Here is a 24284-nt window from a genome sequence, read left to right as displayed (position 1 = left end):
GTCACACCTACCGTAAAATAGAAAAAAATTGTTTTTCTCAAAAATATTCCAAATTAACCTATATCAAAATTAGTTTTAACGTAATTTACTCCCGACAAAGAACCTTTTCGTTTGAACTATTTTTTTCTATCTCGTCAAATTAAGGGAAGGGAGGGGTCAAATATTGGTTTAGAAAAAATTGAATAAAATGATGAATGATGATCATGAAATGAATTAAAAAATTCTGGGGCCTATTCTGTTCTCAGTTTATACGGCTGACTTCTCTACTTTTCTTAAATTTTGTAAATCTCATCAATACGCCGATGATACTCGGTTATATTTATCATTTGTTGCTAGTAAAGCTTTAAATGCCGCTACTAAAATACATTTAAATAAATAATTGCGGAGATCTCTACGGCTCACAAACGAGTTATCGATTTAAAACAAGAGTAACAATTTTTGAGGATTTGTGATTCTGCTTAAGGCAATCTGTTCTATTTCGCAATATCAGTCTAAAGAAATAAAATACAGGAAAAATTTTAAAAAATGTTCCGGGTAAAGTGCCCTCTAGCGACAGATTTCTTAAACACGTTTATTTTGTGGCGTAAAATACGTAAAAATCTTAAATGCTGTTGTAATCCTTTGGAATTTTGGACTTCGCAGTGCCAACTGGTAAAAAAAAAAAACTCGGTCGAAGTGTAAAAAATTAAAATTTATTGAACGTGTATTAAAATAAATTATTCCGAAGAACCGTAGCTGCCGTCTTCCTGGAAGACGTCGCCTTCGGGACACCGCGAGCCGTTGGAGGCGGCGACGCCCGCCTCCGCGTACACCACCAGCCAGTGCGTCAGCGGGTGGGGGGCGTCTGAGTACATCTGCGCGACGACGCAGTCGGTACAGAAATCGACGGAATCGGCGCACGTCGCGCAGTGCCACCTGGCGCCCACTATCGGCTCCTCGTCGCAGTAGTCGCACTGAGGACGGTCGGTAAAACAGATGCCCGTAATTTTCCAGATGGTAGCAAAGTGTCGAATGTTTAGGTTAGAACCAGCGATTTATATAGTTAAAGATATTAAGTTAACATTTTATTACTTTTTTAAAGAGGAATTCAGTTAATTTTACATCGTAAATTTAGGTACGTAGGTTAGAATGTACAACAGAAACAAAACCCCTCAACTTTTCCAAAATGTGAAATGAAATTTTAATATTTTATGGTAGCTCAAAAAGTGCAAAAAATGTGCCATTTTATAGGCTTATTTAATCCTTTGTAGGTTAATAAGTAAAATATGTATATTTAAGTTATTGCAAAAAGATATCTCAGATGTACAGAAACAAAATGTCACGCATCAGGAAAGGTATTGAGGAGAATGATTTTAAGGAAAGGACAACACAATCAATCAGGACTAAATACAAGACAGGAGCTTTAAACGTTGCAAGCATGTCTAAGGGAGAAAGGAGGCCGAAAGGATATATATATAAAAGGTGGCTTACTAGTTTCCGTCAACTCAGGATCTGCGTCTATGCAGAGGTGATCGAACATAAAGTCTGTTCATAGATATAAGAAAGTGACTAACTGATACGAATTAAGGAAAGACCCGGGTATTTTACAGACGGGAGTACAAAAATATTTTTTTGGATTCGGATTTTGCGATACTTTGAACATTCGACACTTTACAGCAGGACGTTCTTGAAGCGCTCACCCTGAATCCCGCGTGGCTTTGGGGCGCGTAATCGTCGCCGTTTTCCTTCTCCTTCTCCAGCCTGATCCTGCGCAGCAGTTCCAGCTGGAGCTCGACGTGGTCCTTGGACGACGTCGCCTGCGGCGACGCCCGCGCGTACTCCGACGGCAGCAGGTAATTTTCGCACGCCGTGTCGTCGGTCCCCGGGGTCCCGGACGTCGAACAACTGGGTCCCGGGGCGTCGTTTAAGGGGTCCATTTGTACGGGCACGCACAGGTCCGGGAAAAACGTGGAGGGTTTCCACAAGTAGTGGTTGTGCCGCTGGTGCTTGTGCAATGCGGATTTCTGCAACGCGACGCACACAATACCGCATGGGCGAGCCAAATGTCACACGAACATAACCTCAAAACCCACGTGGTCCATACAAAACTCTCTGCTTGCTCAATAGATTTGTATTTATAAACCTCTCTTTTGATAAATTATTACGAAACTTAAAATGTACACAATTTTTAGGTCTTTATATCAGTAGTACTTTGAGAAATTTTAAGACGAAAAATTCATATAGACATAGATCCAAAAATGCATATATTATATATATATATATATATATATATATATATATATATATATATATATATATATATATATATATATATATATATATATATATATATATATATATATATATATATATATATATATATATATATATATATATATATATATATATATATATATATATATATATATATATATATGATGATACTATATTCCGGGATATCATCCGTTCGCTCGTTGAACTCCGACTGGAATCCTGCATCCGACTGGAATCCTGCAGACGTTTCGCCAAAATCTCACTTGGCATCTTCAATGCTCGCGCTCCGAAAACACTTCGAACACTGGGGAGCGAGCGTTGAAGATGCCAAGTGAGATTTTGGCGAAACGTCTGCAGGATTCTAGTCGGAGTTCAACAAGCGAACGGATGATATCCCGGAATATAGTGTCATCACATTTTTCCATCCGTGAATCAATACGTGAAAAAAAAATATATATATATATATATATATATATATATATATATATATATATATATATATATATATATATATATATATATATATATATATATATATATTCTGTTGTTGTTGTTTAGAGGTCTGAAATAAATTGTTATTAAAAAAAAGTAAAGTACAAATGTTGATGTGACTTTACAAATAATCCATAATCAGAATATTTGAAATTAGCGGTCCGTATGGTTTGCTTTATACCATCATTATCAAATGTACAGGGGGTTAACGGAAGTCACCATGTAAAACGTTTAGTACGAAAGTTGTATAATTTTTGCAATATTATCTTTTACGCTTGTAGAAGAAAAGAAACGCGCACCGCAAACTTGGGTAACTGTAGGAAGTTTTTTATTTTTCAAGGGAACACGCTAAATATTTTCTGTTTGATCGTTGATATACGCAATAAAAAAATTCTTCTATGCAATAAAAAGAACTATTTACAAAGTAATTTTGATTTTTTTTTAAATTCTTTGAGTGCGTGGGAATGGAAAGATCTCTTCTGCTAGACATCGACTACTGACTTGGCCGTTTTGTTGGTTGTTTTTTCTAAAAAAAATAGTTTTTCGTTTTATAACTTTTATGTCACTTTCGATATGTTTATCAAATTTGGTGTAATTATTGAGGGCGATTTTCGACACAAAAGCTTTAATTTTATTTTTACCAGTGGCGTCCGTACGGGGTTTGGACTGAATGTTTTTAAAGAAAAAAATGGCACGCCACTGCTTTTTCTGAAAACAAAACTAATTTTCAAAATCACAAATTCAATTTGGAGGAAATTTGGTGCACGAACTTGCTTTCGTACGACACACGGTTTTCTCTTAAAAAAAGAAATACATACAAAAAATTAACTACTAACAGGAAGCCGTTTATTATTAAATAATATAAAATAAAATAAAATTTAAAAATAAATATAAAAAATTTTATATCTCGGTAACGGTAGGTCCTACGGGATCGCCGTTGGTACAGAAATGATCACCGTCGAAAAAAAATATTTTTTTTGCCTGTTTGTCCGTTCTCCGTTCTCGTCTTTTGGTTTTTCCTGAATAACTTTCGAACCGTTGGAGCTACAAAATTGAAATTTGACTCCTTTTTAATCCTCCACGAGGCACATAAGCTTATAAGAAATAGCCCTGACCCGACGCGGACATCCATTCTTTTTTCGCGATTTTCGACTGTTTTTTGGACCTTGCTACGAAACACGATGTGTCTGAAATTTGAAGCCATCGACTTCATATTTGGCACATAAATGCAGCTTTACCCCGTGACGCAACCTATTGAAAATGGGGGGCTGGGGGATCGGGAAGTATTTTTAAAAAAATAAAAATCACGTGTGCAAGGGCCTATAAAAGGACCATGTTTCAAAAACCGTTTACAAGACAGAAAAAATTCTTGAACCAGAAGACGCAGATGCGGTGACGTCATTTACAATTACCACGTACTGCATGGTTTCAGAAAACAAGTAGTTTTTTGAAAACCATTTACTTCATTGGAAAAATTCGGATACCAGGAAACTAAGGAGGTCCAAGGCTATATCTTCTATTTGGAACATTGTTGCAATTATCGTTTGTGGGCAAAAAATGAATGAATGAATTAATTAATTATTGGCGATACATGAAAAACTGTTAAAGATGTGATAATATGATATGAACAGTATCGTAAACTGTGTCGAGAGAGAGTTTAAGGTTTCGTCTATAATACAGGGGTCGCGAGATATTTGAAGAAATATAATTTTAAATTGCAATTACCAGTACAAATTTTAATATTTACCGAAGTTCGACGAGATGTGAAGGACACTTTATACAGGGTGTATTTACAAACTACATCGATTTTGCGAAAGTTCCATAGTGGTCCGATAGAAAAACAACGCGTCCCTCTAGGACAAGAATCCGCGAAGCGCCTTCTTTTTAAAATAAAAAGCCTACTAAGACATATATTTAAAAGAAGACAAGGTTTTATCGTGATACTGGAGCTGCATCTATGTCAGGCCGGGAAATTTTGGCGCTAACCTCGTTCATGTCAAGGGCTTGATTTTTGAGAAAAAAAATGTTAAATCTACATGACCATATCAACATCGGCATCTTTTTAAGTCAAATGCAGTGCCTACTCACTTTTTGTTACAACTTTCTTATTTTATAAGGCCACAAAAATCCCCAATCCGTATTAAATACGTCATCTAGATTTTTAAATATGTATGTTTTATTCGTAGCGCCTTTTTGAGCCACCCTATATACTTTAAAATAATTTTAGGCAATTAATTTCTGTACAATTTATAAATAATAGAGTGAATACAGTCAGTTATTAACACTAGTCAGACGCTCTGATGTTCCAAGGCACATAACGACCGAGATCTTTAGCTAGTATTGGTCACTCAACAAAAAAGTTAATGACTTTAGATCTGATTTATAAAACTAAATGTTTTTCTGCATACTTTTTGAATTAGCGCACTGTTATTGCTTGTGTTACTTTTACACCTTTCTTCCAACGTTTCTTATCACCACTAATTCTATGCATGGCAATATTATCATTAAACATTTTTTTGTTTTGAAAAATGTGTTGTGTTGTTTTTTTGGCACCCCACGATGTTAGTAGCTGCACTGAATGGCCACTTTTTTATGTATACTTTTTTATGTATTGGCTTCAATAAGAAAATATTATTAGTATTTTAAGTTCCTGTATCATTCCCATAAGCAGGCGCTCCATATCTCTAGTAGCTATTCGGATTTATGCCTCTAAATGCATATTTCTGAAAGTAAAAAAGGCAGGCCACCGATTTCTTTAAAAATAAATATTTTCGAAGCTCTCATTCAATTTGTTATATTGGTTAAAATTGCTCAGAATTCCAGAGAATTTCGGGGGCACGTCAAAACCTTAAAACATCGCATAAAAATAATCAAAGAAACAATCAAAACAGTGATCCGAATGACCCAACTAGCAAAATAGCAAATATCAAAAATGTAATTTTTCACGAAACACTAGACACAAATTATTAAAAAATGGTTTGTTTGGCGCAAACAAATATCCACTGCATTTGCTAAGACGTGGTTTTTGAACTATCCCACACAAGTTAGTTTGTATCGGAATCAATCTAAAAAGACAATGTATAGGGTTGTCCTTAATGACTGCGCCAAACATCAATAGATTAAGAGTGTTGAAGTTTATTTCTCGAAATTTCGATTCGATCGATTTTCTAGTGAAAAACAAAGAACTTCTATGCATAAAAGGAATTACAGCGTCTGCCCCTAGCTCGAAAACTCACTCCTCGGAGTGATCTTGCAACGTACCTTGTATTTTTCGCCTGATTTGGGGATACGGCCGGGTATGGGCAGCCCGGCCTTGAACAGCTTCACGAAGTACTTTTGCACACGGCTGCTGACCTGGTGGACGGTCCTGTTTCCGAGCGCCTTGGCGATTTTCTGGAAGCGTCTCATTTCGATCGGTTCGGGCGGATAGACGTGGAGCAGCTCCTCGAGGCGTTTCTGCTCCTCGGGAGTCCACACGTTGTTGTTCGCGACGTTCTGCGGCTTCACGTCTAGCTTGTCGTCGGCGTCCACCTGCGGGTCCGAGTAGATCTCTTTCAGCTCGTGCTGAGGCACCGCGACGTCGTACTTTTGGAAATCGATGGCCGGCAGTTTCGGCAAATGGTGCATCGGCGGCAGCCCCAGGTTCCCGTCTTTGCGCACTCTCTCCAAGGTCTCGAGCGGGTCCCTCAACGCTTCCGCTTTCAACTCGGCCACCCTCTTGTAGTCCTAAAACGCGACGTTCGTTACGCGGAGAAACTGGAGCTGATCGCGGGGGGCAACCTTGAGGGCTTGCTCGCGCTGCGCGGTGAGCACGACGAGCGTCTTCAGCACTTCCGAGTAGTCTTTGTTGCCCTTGAGCGCCAAATGGTCGGTCTCGAAGCTGAACAGGTCGTCTTCGATGCGCAACCCGAAATCGTCGGAGGCCATCGCTGAACGCGACTCAGTAACGGCGTACCCCATCCATAAGCCGGTTCGGCGACGAATTTAACCCTAAAGTTAGGCGCTTTGTTTTTGAGGTTAGGGCGACGGGTCACCAGGTTCAATCGTACGCGTACAACTCGATCGATATCGTCTGCGTGGTTTTTAAATTTCGAGACCGGGCGAAACGACTCGCAAACCCGATACAATTCGTGATTAGCATTCTCAAATAATCTAAACAAATATCGCGAAAGCGGGTCCCCGCGCGCGTGGCGCCCTCTACCGGGCGTCCTCTCAAGTCGTAGTCGAGCGCTGCGCCGCGAGATGGCTCTGCGTCGCGACACTTTAAATCCGATTGTTTCGAAAAAAACGCCGCCGTCGACGCTGCCAAGACACTCGCTCGCCAAATCGGCGTTAAAAATAGCGTTTTTCCGCGACCTTACAAAATGCGGGGCCCGCGATCGAGCCGGCGGAAGTTTTGCCGCGGCCGGACGACGCTAGGAGGCGCGCGCGCGCGCCCAGTTCCGCTGGCGTAAACATGGCGGATGGTCCGCGTTAATTCGAAGAACCAAAATAAAAACAAAGCGTACTTCGAGCGCGAAAAAATCACGAGATTCAACGGGGAAACGCGGCCCGATGCGTCGATAACGCGACGGTAAATAAGCGAGCGCGCGTCGCCCCCGCCGGGGGCCCCGGTCCCGTCGTTTGCCCGTATGTGTGTGTGTGTGTGTGTGTGTGTGCACCGCTCCGGAATTATTTTTCGATAGGTCTGGTCCCCCGTAACGTTGCGAATTTCGTCGCAGCTCGCGTCCGAATTGCCTCTGACCTTTCTCTATTTTAGCTCTTAGGTTAATTATCGTAAGACGTGAGCGGAAATTGTAGGTTAAGCGTTTTACGTCGTATGGCTTTTTGTTTATTTTCTAAGGTAGTTTGCGGTTAGGTTTGCGGTTTTAGGTTCAAATGGGGCGGGCGACGCCGCGCTGCGAGACCTTTACGGTAAGTGTCTTGTTTTCTTTCGCTTTTACGCACGTCTTAACCTAGTGTTCTCGGCTACCGCGGTCCCCGGGCCGATACGTTGCAGTTATTTTTAATGTCGTTTTGGCGGCGCCGCGTCCAGGGGGCGCCACAATGCCGATTGAAGAAAACCCGCATTGAAGGTTTTTTTTTTAATCCGCCGTTGGCATTCAAACCACGTTTATGCGAAAGCTTTCAAAAACTGTTAGCCAAACTTCCTCCTTATTATGATTACTATAAAATAGAAATGAAAAAACACATCAAGCAGCTGTAGTGCAATGCCAACACTTTTAAACTAAAGAACCAAACTGGAATGCAGGAAAATCTATTTAATGAATAAATCGCTTTTTTTTTAAATAAAACAATTGAAATAAGGTCTGCACAATACCCTGGGTGATTGAAAATATTTGCGAAGTTTAGCAAACAGATAACACTCCCTAACAATCCGATAAATATTTTTCAGTATTTCGCCAAGGTATATTAACCTCTATTCGCTCTATAAGCTATCCGTGATAAATCTCAATCAACCGTCACCGCATTTGGTGAATACGTCTTTGCAACTACTTTTTTTTTTTTGCTAACCACACGCGCAGCTCGCCAAAACGAACTGTGCATATAGGTGGCCCTGTTGAATCTTCCGTCACCGTTCGGACACAAAAGGCGCGTTTACACGAATTGTTCGAGCTGGTTTTCATTCACTTGCCACTTGCCTGTCGTCGCTTTTACCACGAATAAAGCGTAACAATTGTTGGGATTATTTAAAAAAAATATCGTTACTTCTATTGGGCATTTATTTGACATTTCGTCCGGTACTTTACGATAGTACAAATGACAGCTTCTTCTCTTCGCAAATATTTATAAACTATATTCGGTGGGCAATGTTCCCAAGGGCACTAGCTCATACCCAGAGACGCCAAACACTTATTAAAGGAACTACAACACAGTTACTTTGTGGAATACGAACGCAGACGAGTACAAGAAGTAACAACGAAGTCCTCCGTTTAATTGCTTCTCATTTACTTCAAAGCTTAATTAACCGTGTAAACGCACCTTAACGGACGACTGTCGAACCGTTGCTATGCGGGGGTGCGACGGCCAAGTTCGAGCGTTCGCCGTGGAATGGCGCCACCGTTAGCCTCGGACGGCCGAAGTGAAACGCAGGCGACTACGAATCGATATTGGCCGCGATTGAGGGGCTGAAACGCGACGATAATTTTGCGTAAAAAGCGCACCGCGTGTACTTTCCACCCCCCACCCCTCGCTGGCGTCCCCGACGTACGTCCACATTAACCGAATGAAATTTTTACGGCTCGCCGTTCAAGATATAGGACGGGTGAAGTTTACGAGTGTTCGGGGTGGGTTTTTTTACGGTCTCGTTTACGACCCGAGGCTGGCATATTAACCCATCGTTAGGGGGCGGTTATGGCGCTTTTATACGACGGCCGTAATCCCAGGGTTATTTTTGACGTTAACGAGGGGTCGCGGATCGCGGGTGCTGCCATCGATCGGGCGGTAGCGGTACCACAAAGGGTGGAAAACTCGAAACGACGAAGCCAGGTCAAATGTCAAAAATGTGTGCCTGAAAATACAGTTAGTAAATGTGCGAGTTTGATTGTATAGAGCTCCTTGATATGAAGGAACTTATGAAGTAACTATGAGAAAAATATTGATATGATTGTGCGTGAATCAGATCTAGCGATGTTCAAAAACCAACATGGCCTTCTATGTCAACTGCCTTCTCGAAATACGTCAAGATCCCGTTAATTGTCGTAGGAAAACGTGTCATGCGGTGCGGAGATCGCCGTTAGAGAGAAAATTGAGGAAAGTACAGGTTAGTCTACAACGTAATGGTATTTCAAAAGAAAACACACTCGATTAAAAAAGAAGCGCAAAAAGAAACTTTGGCGTACCGTGGGTACCAAAATGGGCGTAACCGGTACTTTAATTGCTATTTAGAGACAAGAAACTCTCAATTCGCCAAAAATTGCTGTCAAATTTTACGTCAAAAATCTCACAGCATTCGACGTCTCCTCTGATGGGTCAAAAATTTTAAGCGTGGTAGTATAAAATGCGATAGGTATGTCGGTCCGGTAATATTAAGGGTTTGTCGGATATCTTTGGTTTTTTGGTACGTAGCTACTCTGTGGTTAGATAATAATAATAATAATCTTTATTGAGGTGTTTTTAGTGTTGGTATGAATTCAGCCTAATATACTTAGCACATCTTAAAAGGTAAAATTTAGCCTAACATCTTGTTACTTTCGAAAATCGGTGAAATCGAATTTTCGAAAGTGTCTGCGCTCGTATAAAAATGTTATATCTCGGTAACGGTAAGTCCTACGGGATCGCCGTTGGCACAGAAATGATTACTGTCGAAAGAAAATTTTTTTTTTGTCTGTCCGTTCTCCGTTCTCGTCTTTTGGTTTTTCCTGAATAACTTTCCAACCGTTGCCTCCTTTTTAACCCTCCGCGAGGCACAGAAGCTTATAAGAAATGAAAATGAAAAGAAAGAATATGTCGAAATCCCGTTCAATTTTCAGGCAAAAATGGAATTAAGGTGTAGAAAGTGTTGTTAAAAAAAATGGCGACAAGTGCAGAGTTAATATTATGCTGAATGGATCGGCGTCCTTAGTATAACTCTGTAAGTATTTTCGCGTTTTGGTTCTTTAAGCGCTGTAGACGCGATACCAGCTAATTTTTCCCAAATTTGTGTCAGTAAATCGGCGCAAACAGTGTGTTTTTATAAACTTATCGGTTTAACCTCTATTGAAAATGTAATTTGACTATAGAAACCACTTTTAAATCTTTTAAATTAACTTGTACATAAGGCAACACTTAACCGTATACAGGCACATTTTTTTCTTCGCGGTTTTGACCACAAACACAACAAGTTTTTCGCAAAAACACGAAAAAGGTGCGGAAAGAATCATAACCACCAAAAATGTAAACAACAATGACGCAGTCTCGGGCAATAGCAGTTCCTAGTTCGGCGTTGCCAATTATTATCCGATTTCATGCGTTCTTATGAAAATTAGTCAATTTTTTCAGGAAGATTACGGAAATGTGACAACTCAGTTAGCTGGGGCGGGACGCATGCACACCTTCCCTACGGCGCATCACTTTTTACCGTAATAGGGCCACTATATTATCTTATAGATGTATCCTTAAATCGCTTGTTTTGTGAATGTTCATGGCCTTCTTGTACGAAATGTACTATGGGTTCGTTTCGATAGTTCGGGCTCTCCCAGGCCCACCGCGGGTCCACAAAGCCGTCATTGTTACTCGATTGTCGCGGTCTCTTATCGTCGACGACTCTTCGAGGTCACCCTTCGGCAGGGGGGCGGGACGCCCATTATCCAACTCCCTGCGGGGATGCTGCCGCTGCCGCCGCCGCCGCCGCGATCGATCGACCGGCCGAGAAAGCGTGAACGTAAGCGGCGGGGTGGGGGCAGAAACCACCCGGCCCCGTCCACCCCCGGCGGCTTTCAGGTGACAAAAGAACCGCGTAGTTTCTAATCCCCCCGCGTCCGAACGCCGCCGCGACGCGTTCGTCTCGCTCTGATCGCGCGGTCACAAATTCACACCGATTTGCAAAATAAAATGAAAAAAGATGATCGCTAACAAGTGAAAACTTTGGCACTGGAAATTTTCATAACTGGGACGCCCTGTATATTTTTGACTAAACCCCGAAACAATATTTTGCGGCAAAACGTAAATGGTTGAGTTTGCGAGGTAGTATTTAAATCCATCGCGATTCACTCAGAAACTCTTCAATTTTCAGTTTTTCGCCCTTAACTGGGACACCCCGTATATTTTTGTCTAAACTATATTGTCGGATCATTGCCCCGGATCTCGCGCGTTTTCCGGTTTTCGAGTAAATCTTTTTTTTTGTCGTACTCGAAACAAAATTTTCAAAATATTTTGAAAAATACTTGGCAACTTCCGGTCCAGCCCAGTTGCAACAGGCTACATCCGGGTACATTTCATACAGTATCGAGGTTCAGGCTGTTATTAAATATTTTTTTTGTTTTCCTGTCCCACTGTGCATTGTTTTCCGCGACCGGCACGCGTCCCGATACCTTTTTACCCCCCCCCCCCCCCCCTCTCCAGCCCGCTCCGATCGTCGTCGACGATTTCCAGGAAGGCGGGGGGCGGGCCCCTAAGCCGCCCCCGCCGTCGTCGAGCCGGTGTTTTGTTAATCCCGGATTAGTCGAACGATCCTTTCGTTTCCCATTCGATAAATCCGGGTTTATTTCGCGGATTTCTGGGAATTTCCGGCGTTCGGGTGGGGCGAGGGACGCGGGACGGCGTCGCTTCGGTTTCTTCGGGTCGCCCTGTAGACGGACGATCGGTTCCGGTCGGACGCCGCTGCAGCCGCCCCTTCCGCTTCACGGATCGCCGCCCCCGAGCGGTGGCGGCGCGCTGCATTGGCGCCCAACGGAGCGTTCGGGGTTTGCCGGCGTGGAAACTCTGCCTCCGAAGCCGCCCCCCGTGCCCCCGACTATTGGGCGTACCGCTTGGTTCACTTGGGTCCAGTTAGCATTATGGTTACTTTTCGGCAGTTGTCGCCAAATAAACTTGCGTGCTGTTGGGCTCTTGATTTACAATTACTGCTTTTTAGGCTTGGCATTGTAAAATAACTCCACGAGTCAAATTAAACTTTTTTTTATTACTAAAAACATTAGCAACTCAATACTTATTTTTTAATAATAATGGGTACGACCCTATCTTGCCCTAATAACATCTCTTACTCGATTAGGCGTAGATGGAATCAGTTCACTGTTATTGCTTGTGTAGTGTTAAGCCACTCTTCCCCTGCTGCAACAATAAGCTCTGCGTACGAAGCTCAAATTCTCCGTTTCAGCTCAACCCATAAATGTTCGATCGAATTGAGGTCGGGACCGCATGCTGGCCACTCCATACCTCGAAAACCGAGTGTTGTGTAATCTTGCGGTGTGCTGCTAAGTATTGTCATGCATATGAATGAGTGAATTCTTCTCCAATATAGTAGACCTATGGTACTATGTGATCTGATAAAATATGCATAGAAATTAGTCACTCTTCGAACTTTATGGAGCTGTTGTTGCACTTGAACAGGTACAAACCTGAGTTGCGGTTAAGATTATTAGATTGCTTATAGATTTCTATAGACTCTCGGAATTATTTATAATATTTATTAGTGATTATATCTGATTCTTTCCCAGACAATTATGTTTATTTATTTGCAGATGATCCGTCTGTAAGATTATCTTGAATCTTTTCCTGATATTCGTTGGTTTTCGCGACCACCGTAGCACTTCCTTTATCTGATTTTAGGATTACGATGTCGGGATTGGATTTTAGAGATTTTAGGGCGAAAGGTTAGCTAGTTCGAGTCAACAAAAACAGGAGGAATTCAGAAGTTCGATAAAAAGTATATGTATGTGTAAAAGTATATATGAGTAAAACTGCACTTTTTAAAAATGAGAAAATTGTCACCAAAGAGAATTACACTAAGAAAAGAAACTATAATAAACAACATTTCTCCTCTTCTTCTCTTGTCTTTTCTTCGTCCCATGCCGTGAAACTTCCAACGTCCCCAAACTCCGAACGAAGACTTGGAAAACCTTGGAAAGAGGCAGTCTCACCAAAGAACTACTCTGCTCTGCCACCTCATGCACTAGCGAAATCCTCTGCCTAACAGGAAGGAAGAGCGGACGGAGAACACAAACAAAAGGTGTGGATCGAAGAAGTGTTTTGGACTCTATCCTTTTTAACTATCGAATGAATGAATAAGCAGAAGAGCAGAGATTATCTAGTCCCAAAACTGTGCTCGTCAAACTGTCACAGAAGATACCGGCATTAGAAAAGGGGAAGAAAGAGAGAGGAAGAAAAGAGAAGAAATAATCGTCTGACATGGAAGCGAGGAGGATTTTTAAAAGAAAGTTTGCCAACCTTTCAGTAGAAGTTAGTAATTAGTCTAACGCGGGACTGTGACGATTCAAGGTCATCGATGGCATGTTCCATCAGCAGTGTACCAAAGCTAGTTCTTCGTAAGGGGCCATGTAAAAAAAGTAAAGGTCACGCCGAAGAAGTGGAAACTGTCACCAGGTGTACACCTATGTAGGTGGTCCCCTGGGGTACCTAGGGGTGGTGTCGCTAATTAAGGTGTGTCAACCGCTAATTACACCTGTGTCGAGGTGTGACGTCATAGCGCGGCACCTCCCCTAGGGGAAAAGTGGTGTCACTGATTAAAAACATTTTATGACGTCATAGTGCCTTTTTGGCAATTCCACCACCGCAAGTGCGTTAGTGCCCTTTTGGCAAACCCACCCCCGGTAAAAAAAAGGGGTTCGTAGAAAAAATAAATTTCGTAGATCCAAACAATTGATTTGTTGCGCATCCTTGTCTTATTATCTGTATTGGTACATTGGCCACCGCATGAAATATTGCATGTTCATTTTTTTTCTTCATCCGTAAAGCAACAGAAATAGAATTTCACATATCAGCCATCTGATCTTCAAGCCTAAGCCAGAATATTTGCTCTATTTCTTTGCTCCTGAGAAGTACAAAGTACGGATAATTTTTTGAATATCCTTGTATTTTTTTTTCTGTTCTCTGTTCTCTGTTACAGACCTTTGGGAAGTTTTTGAAGCCGGATGACATTGGGATTCAATTTTTTTTTTGTTTTTATAATCTCATTGATTTTGTGTTTAAGTCCTGGTTTTGTGTTCATACAGGTTTTCACGGTCTTAGTTTTTGTTTTTTCAATTCAATATTTAGACCACTGGGTTATGGTTCATCTGGCTTTTAGCTTTTTTTTTTTTGGTTACTACCCTTATCGTGTGCGTTTAGAAAGTGACCCATATGTCGACCCATTAATATTAGGGGTTCGTTTCCTTCGACTTTGAAATGAAATGCATGCTATTACGTACAAACATGACTAAAATTACGCTTGTAATTCACATAAGCAATGCATGATTATATATTCGAATAAACTGAATATCAAAATCATTTTTGTCCCCAACGTTATAAGAATGTTTGCAAGTACGATGGAAGTAATTTATTTATTATTTTATATATCAGCAAAACATTAGAGAACTCAATACTCTAAGACACCGGCAACCACCCTAAGCATTACACGAAGGGGAGTGTAACGTGTACAACCCAGAATAGCCCGCATGGCTTTATTTTGTAGCACTTGTATTCTATGAACATCACTGTTTCTACAAGAAATCAAAAGCGAGTTACAATACCAAAAATGGGGGCTGATAATTAAAAACAAGACGTCTGCTCCAGTGGCTAAGCTCAGGCGAAAATCTTCCCAAGAAACCTATCTTTTTTCCAATTTTTTTTAGAATAGAACTACTCCCATATACTTCCTATTAACCTACTATCAATATAAATCTTAAAATTATAAAATAAAAAACAAAGGTCCTAATACACTGCCCTGGGGCACACCTATATTGTCTTCTAACTTACCACGTTATTAATCCTTGTTACATGGATTTTGTCACATAGATAATCAACTATCCAACAAGCACATTCCCTCTGATCCCATATGCAAACAGTTTATCCACCAGACGTCCTCTATCTATGGTCTCTTTGAAGATCAATGAACACAGTTAAAACCGTCATGATTGTCAGACCTTCATTTCGAGCACACAAATTGCAAAGACGATTCACACGAGTGTTTCTCCCGAAACCCAGACTGCCCTTTAAAATTTAGTAATTTTTTTTCTAGGAAGCTACGCAACTGCTTACACACAATTGTTTCTAAAACTTTGTCTATAGCCGTTAATAAATTAATTGGCCGGTATTCTCCAGGTTTACTCGGAACTGGCACTTTGGGTTTAGTAACAATAACGTTTGTCTTGATCTCTTCGGGAATTTTTCCTGTCTTAAGTGAAGTATCTGTTAAATACAACATTGCACAAAAAGTATTTTTCAAAAAGTTTACATCGCATATGTTTTCGGCTGTTGATTTATTTTTCAATTTCATTACAATACTTCTTAGTATATTTATTGGGTTGTTCGGAAAGTCATTTCGTTTTTTTTTTTTGGGAACATGAAAGACAGTTTTCGTATAATGAATAAATATTTTATTAAATTATATATTGGCCATTCTGGTCCAACACCTTTTGACATCTTACTGGCAGTAACATAATTCCCCTCTCATAAAAGTTTTGGTCCTTGCTGGCAAAAAACTGGTTCAGGTGGTTTTTGACATCTTCATTTGAGGTAAAGGTTTTGCCATCCAAAAAATTTTGCAGGGACCGGAACAAATAGTAGTCGGAAGGCGCCAGATCTGGAGAATATGGTGGATGTTGCAGTACGTCCCATTCAAGCTGTAAAAGTTTTTGGCGAGTGACCAAACTTGTGTGAGGTCTCGCATTATCCTGGTTGAACACTACACCCTTCCTGTTGTTTAATTCGGGCCTCTTCTCTTTAAGTGAATCATTCAATTTGTCCAGTTGATGACAATAGACTTCTGAATTAATCGTTGTATTGTCCGGCAAAAGCTCAAAAAAAAACGATTCCTTTGACACCCCACCAAACGGAGAGCATCACCTTTTTTTGGTGAATGTTGGCTTTTGACACGCTTTGAGCCGGTTCATCTTTTCTGCTCCATGACCTCTTGCGTTTAACATTGTTGTATACAACCCATTTTTCGTCCCAGCAATAATCCGCTTCAAAAATGGATCATTTTCTTGACGTTTGAGGAGCGAATCACACACGTCAACGCGACGACACAAATTTCGCTCCGTAAGGACATGGGGCACCCACACATCGAGCTTCGAGGTTAAGCCCATGCCTTTCAAATGGCCATAAACAGTCGAATTTAATCTCTCACCGATCTCTCGCCGATTTGCATCAACTAATGCCTTTATCGCATCTTTGTCAGCTTCGACCGGCCTTCCGGACCGTCGTGCATCTTCGACATCAAAATTGCCGGATCGAAATTTTGCAAACCAGTTCTGGCACTGGCGTACTGTTAACACGCCTTCTCCATACACATCCGTCAATTTTTTTCTCGCTTGGACAGCATTTTTACCTTTTCTGAAGTAAAAAAGTAAAATATGACGAAAATGCTGCTTATTGCTCTCCATATTTAAAAGGGCACCAACCAAAAACTACTGCGTAGAATTAATAGAACTTTTTCACACACAAGCCTTGCAATATCAGCTCTCAAGACATATAATGGTTATGCGGCTTAAGTGTGAAGTTGGTTTCGAAAAAACGTAATTAAGTCCTCTGACGGGAAAAAACGAAATGACTTTCCGAACAACCTTATATATTCATATTTTTGCATAGAAGTTGTTAAAACTTTGTTCTATATCTCACAAATCATCTTCAAATTTAAGATCGTCACGGTTGCCTGCATTTCCGCGTTTCCTGCTTATTAAACCCTTTGACGTTCGCCACATTTTCTTTCTGTTTCCCTTGCACCGATCAATGCTGCTTTCATAATATTTCGACTTCCAACGTCTTAAAACCCCCACAAATGTATTCCTTTTGGTCTTATATTTACGCCAATCGGTCTGCAACTTAGTATGCTTAAACTTTTTATGAGCGATAATATCTCGGGCCTTTTGTGCCTCATCCAAGGAACTCTGTCATTAATAATTTTTTTCATTGATACCATTTACAACCTGGTTTATGCTAGTTATAAAAGCCGCGTATATCATATAGAATTATAATTTAATGTCGTCATGGGGGGCCACGCCTACAGGGCGGTTTTTGGGGGGCGACGGAGTCGGCGGCGGCTTATCTCGGGGCCGACGTAGGTGGACGCTCGTGTCACAGCATTCCGTGGGGCGGGGGATGGGGGGTCGACCGCATTAACGCGGGCCCCTTACGCGTTCCCCGGCCGGAATTCAAACCAGCTCGTGTAGGTTGTCCGAGTTTTAAAGGAGACTTAAAGTATGCTGAGCGTTTTCCTTTGTAATTTGCCAAAACCTACATGCTATTTTTTCTTAATAAAGGACGATCTCTCAAATATTTTGGCTTCTAGGATGCCTTCACCACGTTGACCAAGTCAAAAGCTGGCCGTTGAAACCTCAAAATCTAGACGAATTTATTTATTTTTTCCTAATATATCTGAAAATGTGAACAAGGTCTTCCCGTAAGCGTACTTTCTTGTAAAATCATTATTTGCCAGTAAACAAACCCTCTACTCGGAAGGTTGAACCGGTCAAAGCCTAACCAAAGATCGACCGCATTTGCTGCTTTTTTTTCTTATTATACTCTCGACCTGGTTAAAACCTACCCGCAGAACCGACATGTTTGTGGATTTTTTCTTAATTAAAAACACTCAATCAAATCTTTAGCTACGTTAACCTTTTTGCCAGCACACTTTCCCGTGAAATTATTAGTTGTCAGTAAACCCTCCACTTCGAAGGTTTGAAGCTGCCAAAGCCTAGCCAAAGATCGACCTGATTTGCCGCTTTTTTTTCTTCTGATTATACTAAGACTCTCGACCTACTTAAAACCTACTCGCAGAACCGACATTTTTGTGGATTTTTTCTTAATTAAAGACACTCAATCGAATCTTAAGCTACGTTAACCTAGTCAAAACCTAGTGGAAATACCGACGCTGCCAATCTGAAAATGGAAGCAAAGTGTTCCTGCCAGCGCACTTTCCTGTAAAACTATTAGTTGCTGTCTTCCGCATTTGCTGCTTTTTTTTTCTTAAGAGTTCGCTCCCCTAATGTCATCACTGGTAGGCCACGCCCACAGGGCGGTTTTTGGTGGTGGTCGGGAGGGGGGGTCGATCGCATTAGCCTCGTACGCGTTCCCCGGCCGGAATCCAACCCGACAAAAAAAACGGGAACGACGCGGCGCGTAGGGGGGCGGCAAACCAAACACACTGACCGGGTGCCGCCCTCGCCGCCGCCGTCGCGGTATTGATCGTTCCGGCGCCGGCCGGCGGCGCCCGCGAGCGTCGTCGCGCGCGCCTCTGTTTTCCAGGACGCCTCTCCCTCCCCGCGCGCGCGCGCGCTTGCAGGAATTCGAACGGCGGCGGCGGCGACGGCGGCGGCAGTTCGTTCGTCAGAGCCGTGTAATGAAGACGGCCGCTCGACGATAGCCGAAACGTACGCAATCTCGCGCGAAGCCACGTAATCGTCGTCCCCGTGCGTGTGTGTGAGTGTGCCCGCGCCGCCGCCGCCTCCCCCACGGAAGATGCGCCGCTGCGGCGACGCTGGATAAACCGTTTTCAGGTCCGCCGGTGTTGTTTTTTTTTGAAGAGAGGCATAAACCGAGGTAAAATCGATTTTTTTTTCACACAGAGACCGCCCCCGCGGTAAAATCTGCCATTTTGTGTGCGTGCGTGTCCGCGGAATGGGCACCCGGCCGTCCCCACCTACGTAACAGCTCGACTTACGCTTGGGCTTTATTTTGCGTCGAGACTCGGAAGCCCAAGGGTTACCGTTACTTTTACCACTCGGGGTGTTAACCTAGTCGAGGCCTAGGTCGAAGTTCAACGTATTTTCTGCATTTTACCGTTTTCCACGAAAAGCTTTGAAAATCTTAGCTCGTGTAGGTTTTATGAGTTTTAAAGGGGACTTTAGTAATGCTGAGCGTTTCCCTTTGGAATTCGTCAACACGTACCCGCTCTTTTTTCTTAATAAAAGACGCTCACTCAAATATTTTGCTTTTACTACGTTGACCAAGTCAAAACCTGGCGGTTGAAACCTCAAAATCTAGACTAATTTATTTATTTTTTCCTAATATAAGAGAATCAATCAAAACCTTGCTAAGAGACCGACGCTGCCAATCTGAAAATGTAAACAAGGTATTCCCGTAAGCGTACTTCCTTGTAAAACCATTATTTGCCAATAAACAAACCCTCCACTCGGAAGGTTGAAGCTGCTAAAGCTTAGCCAAGATCGACCGCATTTGCTGCTTTTTTTCTTCTTATTATACTTAGACTAGACTTAGACTTAGACTAGTTAAAACCCACACGTTGATTTTTTCTTAATAAAAAACACTTAATCGAAGCTTTAGGCACGTTAACCTAGTCAAAACCTAGTGGTAAAACCAATGTTCTTAATCTGAAAATGTAAACAAAGTCTTTTTCTTGTAAAACCATTAGTTGTCAGTAAACCCTCCGCTCGGAAAGTTGAAGCTGCTAAAACCTAGCCAAAGATCGACCGCATTTGCGGCTTTTCTTCTTCTTATACTTAAAATCTCGACCTACTTAAAACCTACCCGCAGAACCGATCATTTTGGTGATTTTTTCTTAATAAAAACACAACAAGGTACCTTAACCTAGTCAAAACCTAGTTTAAATATCGACGCTCCCAATCTGAAAATGTAAACAAAGTTAAGCGTATTTTCTTTATAACTATTAGTTGTCAATAAACTATCCAATCGAATGGGTGAAGCTCCCAAGCCTAGCCAAAGATCGACAGCATTTGCTGCTTTTTATCTATCTATCTGTCTATTTATACTTAGGATCTCGATCTAGTTAAAACATACTCGGAGACATCGAACATCTTTGTTGATTTTTTCTTAATAAAAGGTACTCAATCAAATGTTTAGCCACGTTAACCTAGTCAAAACCGGATTAGAATAACGACGCTCCCAATCTGAAAATGTTAGCAGTCTACTTGCCAGCGCACTTTCCTGTAAAACTATTAGTTGTAAGTAAACGCTCCAGTCGGAAGGTTGAAGCGGCCAAAGCCTAGGCAAGGGTGGACGGGATTCGCTGTCTTTTTTTCTCTTATTTATATAGAATGTCGTAGTTAAAACCTACCCGAAGAACCGACATCTTTGTTGTTGTTTTTTGTTAAATAAAAGATACTCAATCAAATCTTTATGCACGTTAACCTAGTCAAAACCTAGTTGAAAGACTGACGCTTCCAATCTGAAAATGTAAGCAAAGTCTTCCTGCCAGCGCACTTTTCTGTCAAATTATTAGTTGTCAGCAAACCCTCCACTCGGAAGCCTAGCCAAAGATCGACCGGATTTGCTGCTTTTTTTTTCTTATTATACTTTGAATCTCGACCTAGTTAAAACCTACTCGCAGAACCGACATTTTTTTCTTAATAAATCAAATCTTTAGGTACGTTAACCTAGTCAAAACATGTCGGGATGGATTTCAAAGTCCAGGCCAATCCTTCTCGAAAGCTTCTTTCGAGGCAGTCAGTTGCCGACAAACGTTCTACGCGGAATATCGGGCGCTCAAAAAGCCGGCCGCCCCCGGATCAATTGCGAAAGCAAAAGCCAACTAGACAGAGAGAGAGAGAGAGAGAGGGAGACGCGTCGACCGAAAGATATAGAAAGCGTTTTCTGTTATTGCCGTATATATACGCGGCCTCAAACCGAACAAAGCCGATTATATTCCGTTGACAGAGGAGCTTCCGTTTGACGGCGTCAGATAGAGGGCCTCTTTAGAAATCTGTGACGGCAATTGTCCCCGACCTGCAGGCGACGTCGATGCCGCGAAAACAAGGAGGAAAAAAATGGCCGGCGTGCACGGCCGTCCTCCCCTCCGAAGCGTTAATTTTTAATGCGAAGCCAACCGGCTCAGGGCGGCCGCACCACCCTTTTGGGGGGAGGGGGGGTCAATTTTAAATTACCCCCGACTTTTTAAAGCAAATTAAACAAAAAATCGTCCCTGTAAAATATTATTTTTCACGGGACGGCGGGGTCGAGCTCGCAGGACGGCGAGGTCGTTAAATGGCGGTTATTCACGATGCATCGAAAGGCTGATCGTTATTCATTTGTCGGCCCGGGGGCGGTGGCAGGAGGGGGTTGTGCTGAATACGGGGTGTTTATGTTAGAATTTATTCTCTCTCGGCTCTGGTTTCGGAAAAATGTAAAAAAAATCGTGTTTTGTTACGTTTCAACAAGCGTAGGTCAGTTCGGCTCCGACCTTCCGTTATTCACTTTTAATGTATCTAATCCGTCGTTATTAATTTCCTCTATACCAACGAAATTTCGGCAAAAATATCAAAATTCGTGTTGGCAGAAGAGTTAAGATTGTTAAGTGACCCTCATTCAATCGGCTACTCTTCAAAAAACGGTTCGCTATTCATTATTCATCGGTCAATTCGATTTATTCGATCGTTCTATATCTGACAAAGTCTGGTTTTGGAAAATTATGAAAAGTTGTGTTTGTAGAGGACCTAATATCGTTAAGTGAATGTTTTTCACCTAAGTACGACTCGAAAAGCGGGTCGTTATTCATTTCTTATCTGTCGTTTAAGCCCTAACCGTCTTTATTAATTTTCAATGCCTCTATTTGCTTGTTAAATGGTTTCTGTGTTTGGTGTTGGAAAAACATCAAAAGTTGTGTTTTCCGAGGACTTAAGATGGTTATTCACCCAGCTATGCTTCGAAAAGCGGATCGGTATTCATAGTCGTTATTAGTTTTTAATGTCTCTATTTGGTCGTTGGATGATTTCTGTATCCAATCAAGTCTGATTAAGGAAAAACGTCAAAAGCCGGGTGGCTGTTAATTATTCATCTGCCAATTTGGCTCTAATCGTCGTTATTCACTTTCAGTGCCCCTACAAGGTTTTGGTTTTGAAACAATAGTGTTTGTCGAAGACTTTAGCATCGTTATTCACTTTTAATATCTTTATTCTATCGCTATTTATTTCAAGTATCCCACCAACTCGTTATTCACTCTTGCACGCTCCTAGTCAGTCGTTATTCAATTTCCGTATTCCGCCAAGTCTCGTTTTGTGTAAATATCAAAGGTCGTGTTTGTAGAAGACTTAAGATCGTTAAGTCCATCAATTCGACTCTAAGATTCGTTATTCACTATTTCATCATTATATGTTTCCTGTATCCCGCCAATAAGAAAATTATCAAAATTTTATTCATATTTATATCATATATATCATATATATCAGTTACGCTTTAAAAAAGGTTCGCTATTCATTCTTTCGTTAGTTATTCATCGGCCGATTCGGCGTTAATCGTCGTTATTCATTGTTGAATGCCTCTATTCGGTTGTGATTCGATTTCCGTATTCCAGCAAATTTGGTTTTGGAAAAACATCAAAAGCCGACTTAAGATTGTTATGTGACAGTTAGTCACCCAGCTGAACTTTGGAAAGCAGCTATTTATCATTCTATTAATTATTCATCGGCCAATTCGGTTTTAATCGTCGCTATTCACTTTCAGTTCCCTTATTAGGTCGTTATCCCAGCTTTTTTTTGCAAAATTAGTGTTTGTCGAAGACGTCGACGTTATTCGCTTTTGATTTCTCTATTCGATCGTTATTCATTTCTAGTATCCCACCAAGTATGGTTTGGAAAAAATATCAAAGGTTGCGTTCGCCTCCAATAGTGGCCATTCACTTTTGAATCCCCTGTTCGGTCGTTATTCCGTTTCTGTGTTTCCGCAAGTCTGGTTTTGGTAAAATGTCAAAAGTCTTGTTTGTAGAAGAGTTAAGACCGTTGTTCGATCAGCTTTAAAAAACGGTTCGCTATTCATTCTTTCGTTAATTATTCATCTGCCCATTTGGCCCTAATCGTAGTTATTCAGTGTTGAATACGAACTTATTCGATGTCTGTATCCGAGCAAGTCTGGTTTTGGAAAAATATCAAAAGCCGTGCGTGTCGAAGAAGACCGTTACGTGGCCGTTATTCATCAAGCTGCACTTGAAAAAGAGGGTCGTTATTCCTTTTTGAAATATTTATTCAGAGATCTGCCAAAAGCGGGTGGTTACTTATTTTGAAGTATTTGTACAGCACATGTTGTTATTCATTAATTTATGCTATTTTTCACCCGCAAACGTCATTCCGAACTCAGTTATTCACTCGGACGGGGCGCGGCGATTCGACAAACGCGCCCATATATCGATTAATTCTATATTTCTAATTCGTTCAGGTTGAATAGCGTGCATGACGACAGACGTTGCTTATGGTGTCTCCGTGGGTAATTCTTCTACGTCTCAGACATCACGCGCGCGCACATTTCTCCATACGAATCGCCTAGTTAAATGGCCGAAGAAGAAGCTTGCGTCACCGCGTCAAACGGATTCGGATCGGGTCACGCGGCCGGCCCATGCGTCGCATCCCAATTAAGAAGAGAATGCTAAACAAATGGCGGTGGGCGGTTGCGAAATCGTCCTTTGTCCGTATAAGGTTGTCAAGCTGCTTCGAAAGTGGAATTTGTTGTTTTTTTCTATGAATAATTTGATTTAGTCAGGTGCCCGGGGACAAGTATAACTTTGACTCGCGAAGGCAAACATAAAAATTAACATCTCGTCGGTCCACGTTCGCGTATCAATTTTTCGCCTGAAAATTAACCAACTGAAGTACCGAGTACGTCCCTGTCTTGATAAAAAGTTTGTGTTTAATTTGGTTAGCCACGGAGCACTACTTTTTTATATTTATTTCTTATATTTTGGAGAACTAAAAAAAAAACGGAACTTGTTCAAACTTACAGGTGATAAATTATATTTTTGAATCATTTTTGCCAGTGCAGCGTTGCGAGTTCTATCGGAAACCAATGCCAATATTGGAATTACCATATTTTTGGATTTTCCTTAAAAAGTTCAGTTACTTTTGGAGATATTGACAGTTGAAAAATCTCCGTTTTCCAACAAATAGGTTAAATTAAAGCCAAAGGGCTTGCACATTCTCATTTTAGTTTCTCATAAGCCA

At 41.4% G+C, this 24284-nt stretch overlaps 3 protein-coding genes across 5 annotated transcripts in view; 2 read left to right on the top strand and 1 right to left on the bottom strand.

Annotated features, from left to right (window-relative positions):
- Nucleotides 1–673: 673 nt before the first annotated feature.
- Nucleotides 674–6942, bottom strand: LOC132707611 (ZZ-type zinc finger-containing protein 3). Its single transcript, XM_060679516.1, has 4 exons — nt 6526–6942; nt 6007–6471; nt 1680–2003; nt 674–953 (listed from the first exon to the last, which is right to left on the bottom strand). The coding sequence occupies exons 1-4, from the start codon at nt 6703–6705 to the stop codon at nt 717–719; spliced, it is 1206 nt and encodes a 401-aa protein (XP_060535499.1). The 5' UTR covers nt 6706–6942; the 3' UTR covers nt 674–716.
- A 218-nt stretch (nt 6943–7160) lies between these two features.
- Nucleotides 7161–24284, top strand: part of LOC132707793 (neurocalcin homolog) — a 37733-nt gene continuing 20609 nt past the window's right edge. The window contains exon 1 of one of the 2 annotated variants that reach the window (XM_060679734.1): nt 7161–7318. The gene's annotated coding sequence lies outside the window, so the exon portion shown is untranslated. The remainder of the gene's footprint in view (nt 7319–24284) is intronic. The other variant, XM_060679735.1, reaches the window with a different exon arrangement.
- LOC132707794 (neuronal calcium sensor 2) overlaps nt 7380–24284 on the top strand; it is a 36012-nt gene continuing 19107 nt past the window's right edge. Inside the window, exon 1 of one of the 2 annotated variants that reach the window (XM_060679739.1) lies at nt 7380–7659. The gene's annotated coding sequence lies outside the window, so the exon portion shown is untranslated. Of the gene's footprint in view, nt 7660–18708; nt 18922–24284 lie in introns of those variants that run through there. The other variant, XM_060679738.1, reaches the window with a different exon arrangement.

The sequence above is a fragment of the Cylas formicarius genome, unplaced genomic scaffold (assembly GCF_029955315.1).
Source record: "Cylas formicarius isolate icCylForm1 unplaced genomic scaffold, icCylForm1.1 PGA_scaffold_9__14_contigs__length_23061073, whole genome shotgun sequence".
In the NCBI taxonomy this organism is placed as follows: Eukaryota; Metazoa; Arthropoda; class Insecta; order Coleoptera; family Brentidae; genus Cylas; species Cylas formicarius.
The sequence above is the reverse complement of the archived record's forward strand: the minus strand, read 5'-3'. Positions and strand labels throughout refer to the sequence as shown.

What these genes read in the sequence shown, in the direction of transcription:
- LOC132707611 (XM_060679516.1), bottom strand. Translation starts at nt 6,705, where the DNA reads ATGGGGTACGCCGTTACTGAGTCGCGTTCAGCGATGGCCTCCGACGAT. An exon ending in AGCGCGAGCAAGCCCTCAAG is followed by an intron (nt 6,472 to 6,525) that starts GTTGCCCCCCGC and finishes GTCGCGTTTTAG; the next exon opens with GACTACAAGAGGGTGGCCGA. An exon ending in AATCAGGCGAAAAATACAAG is followed by an intron (nt 2,004 to 6,006) that starts GTACGTTGCAAG and finishes GTCGCGTTGCAG; the next exon opens with AAATCCGCATTGCACAAGCA.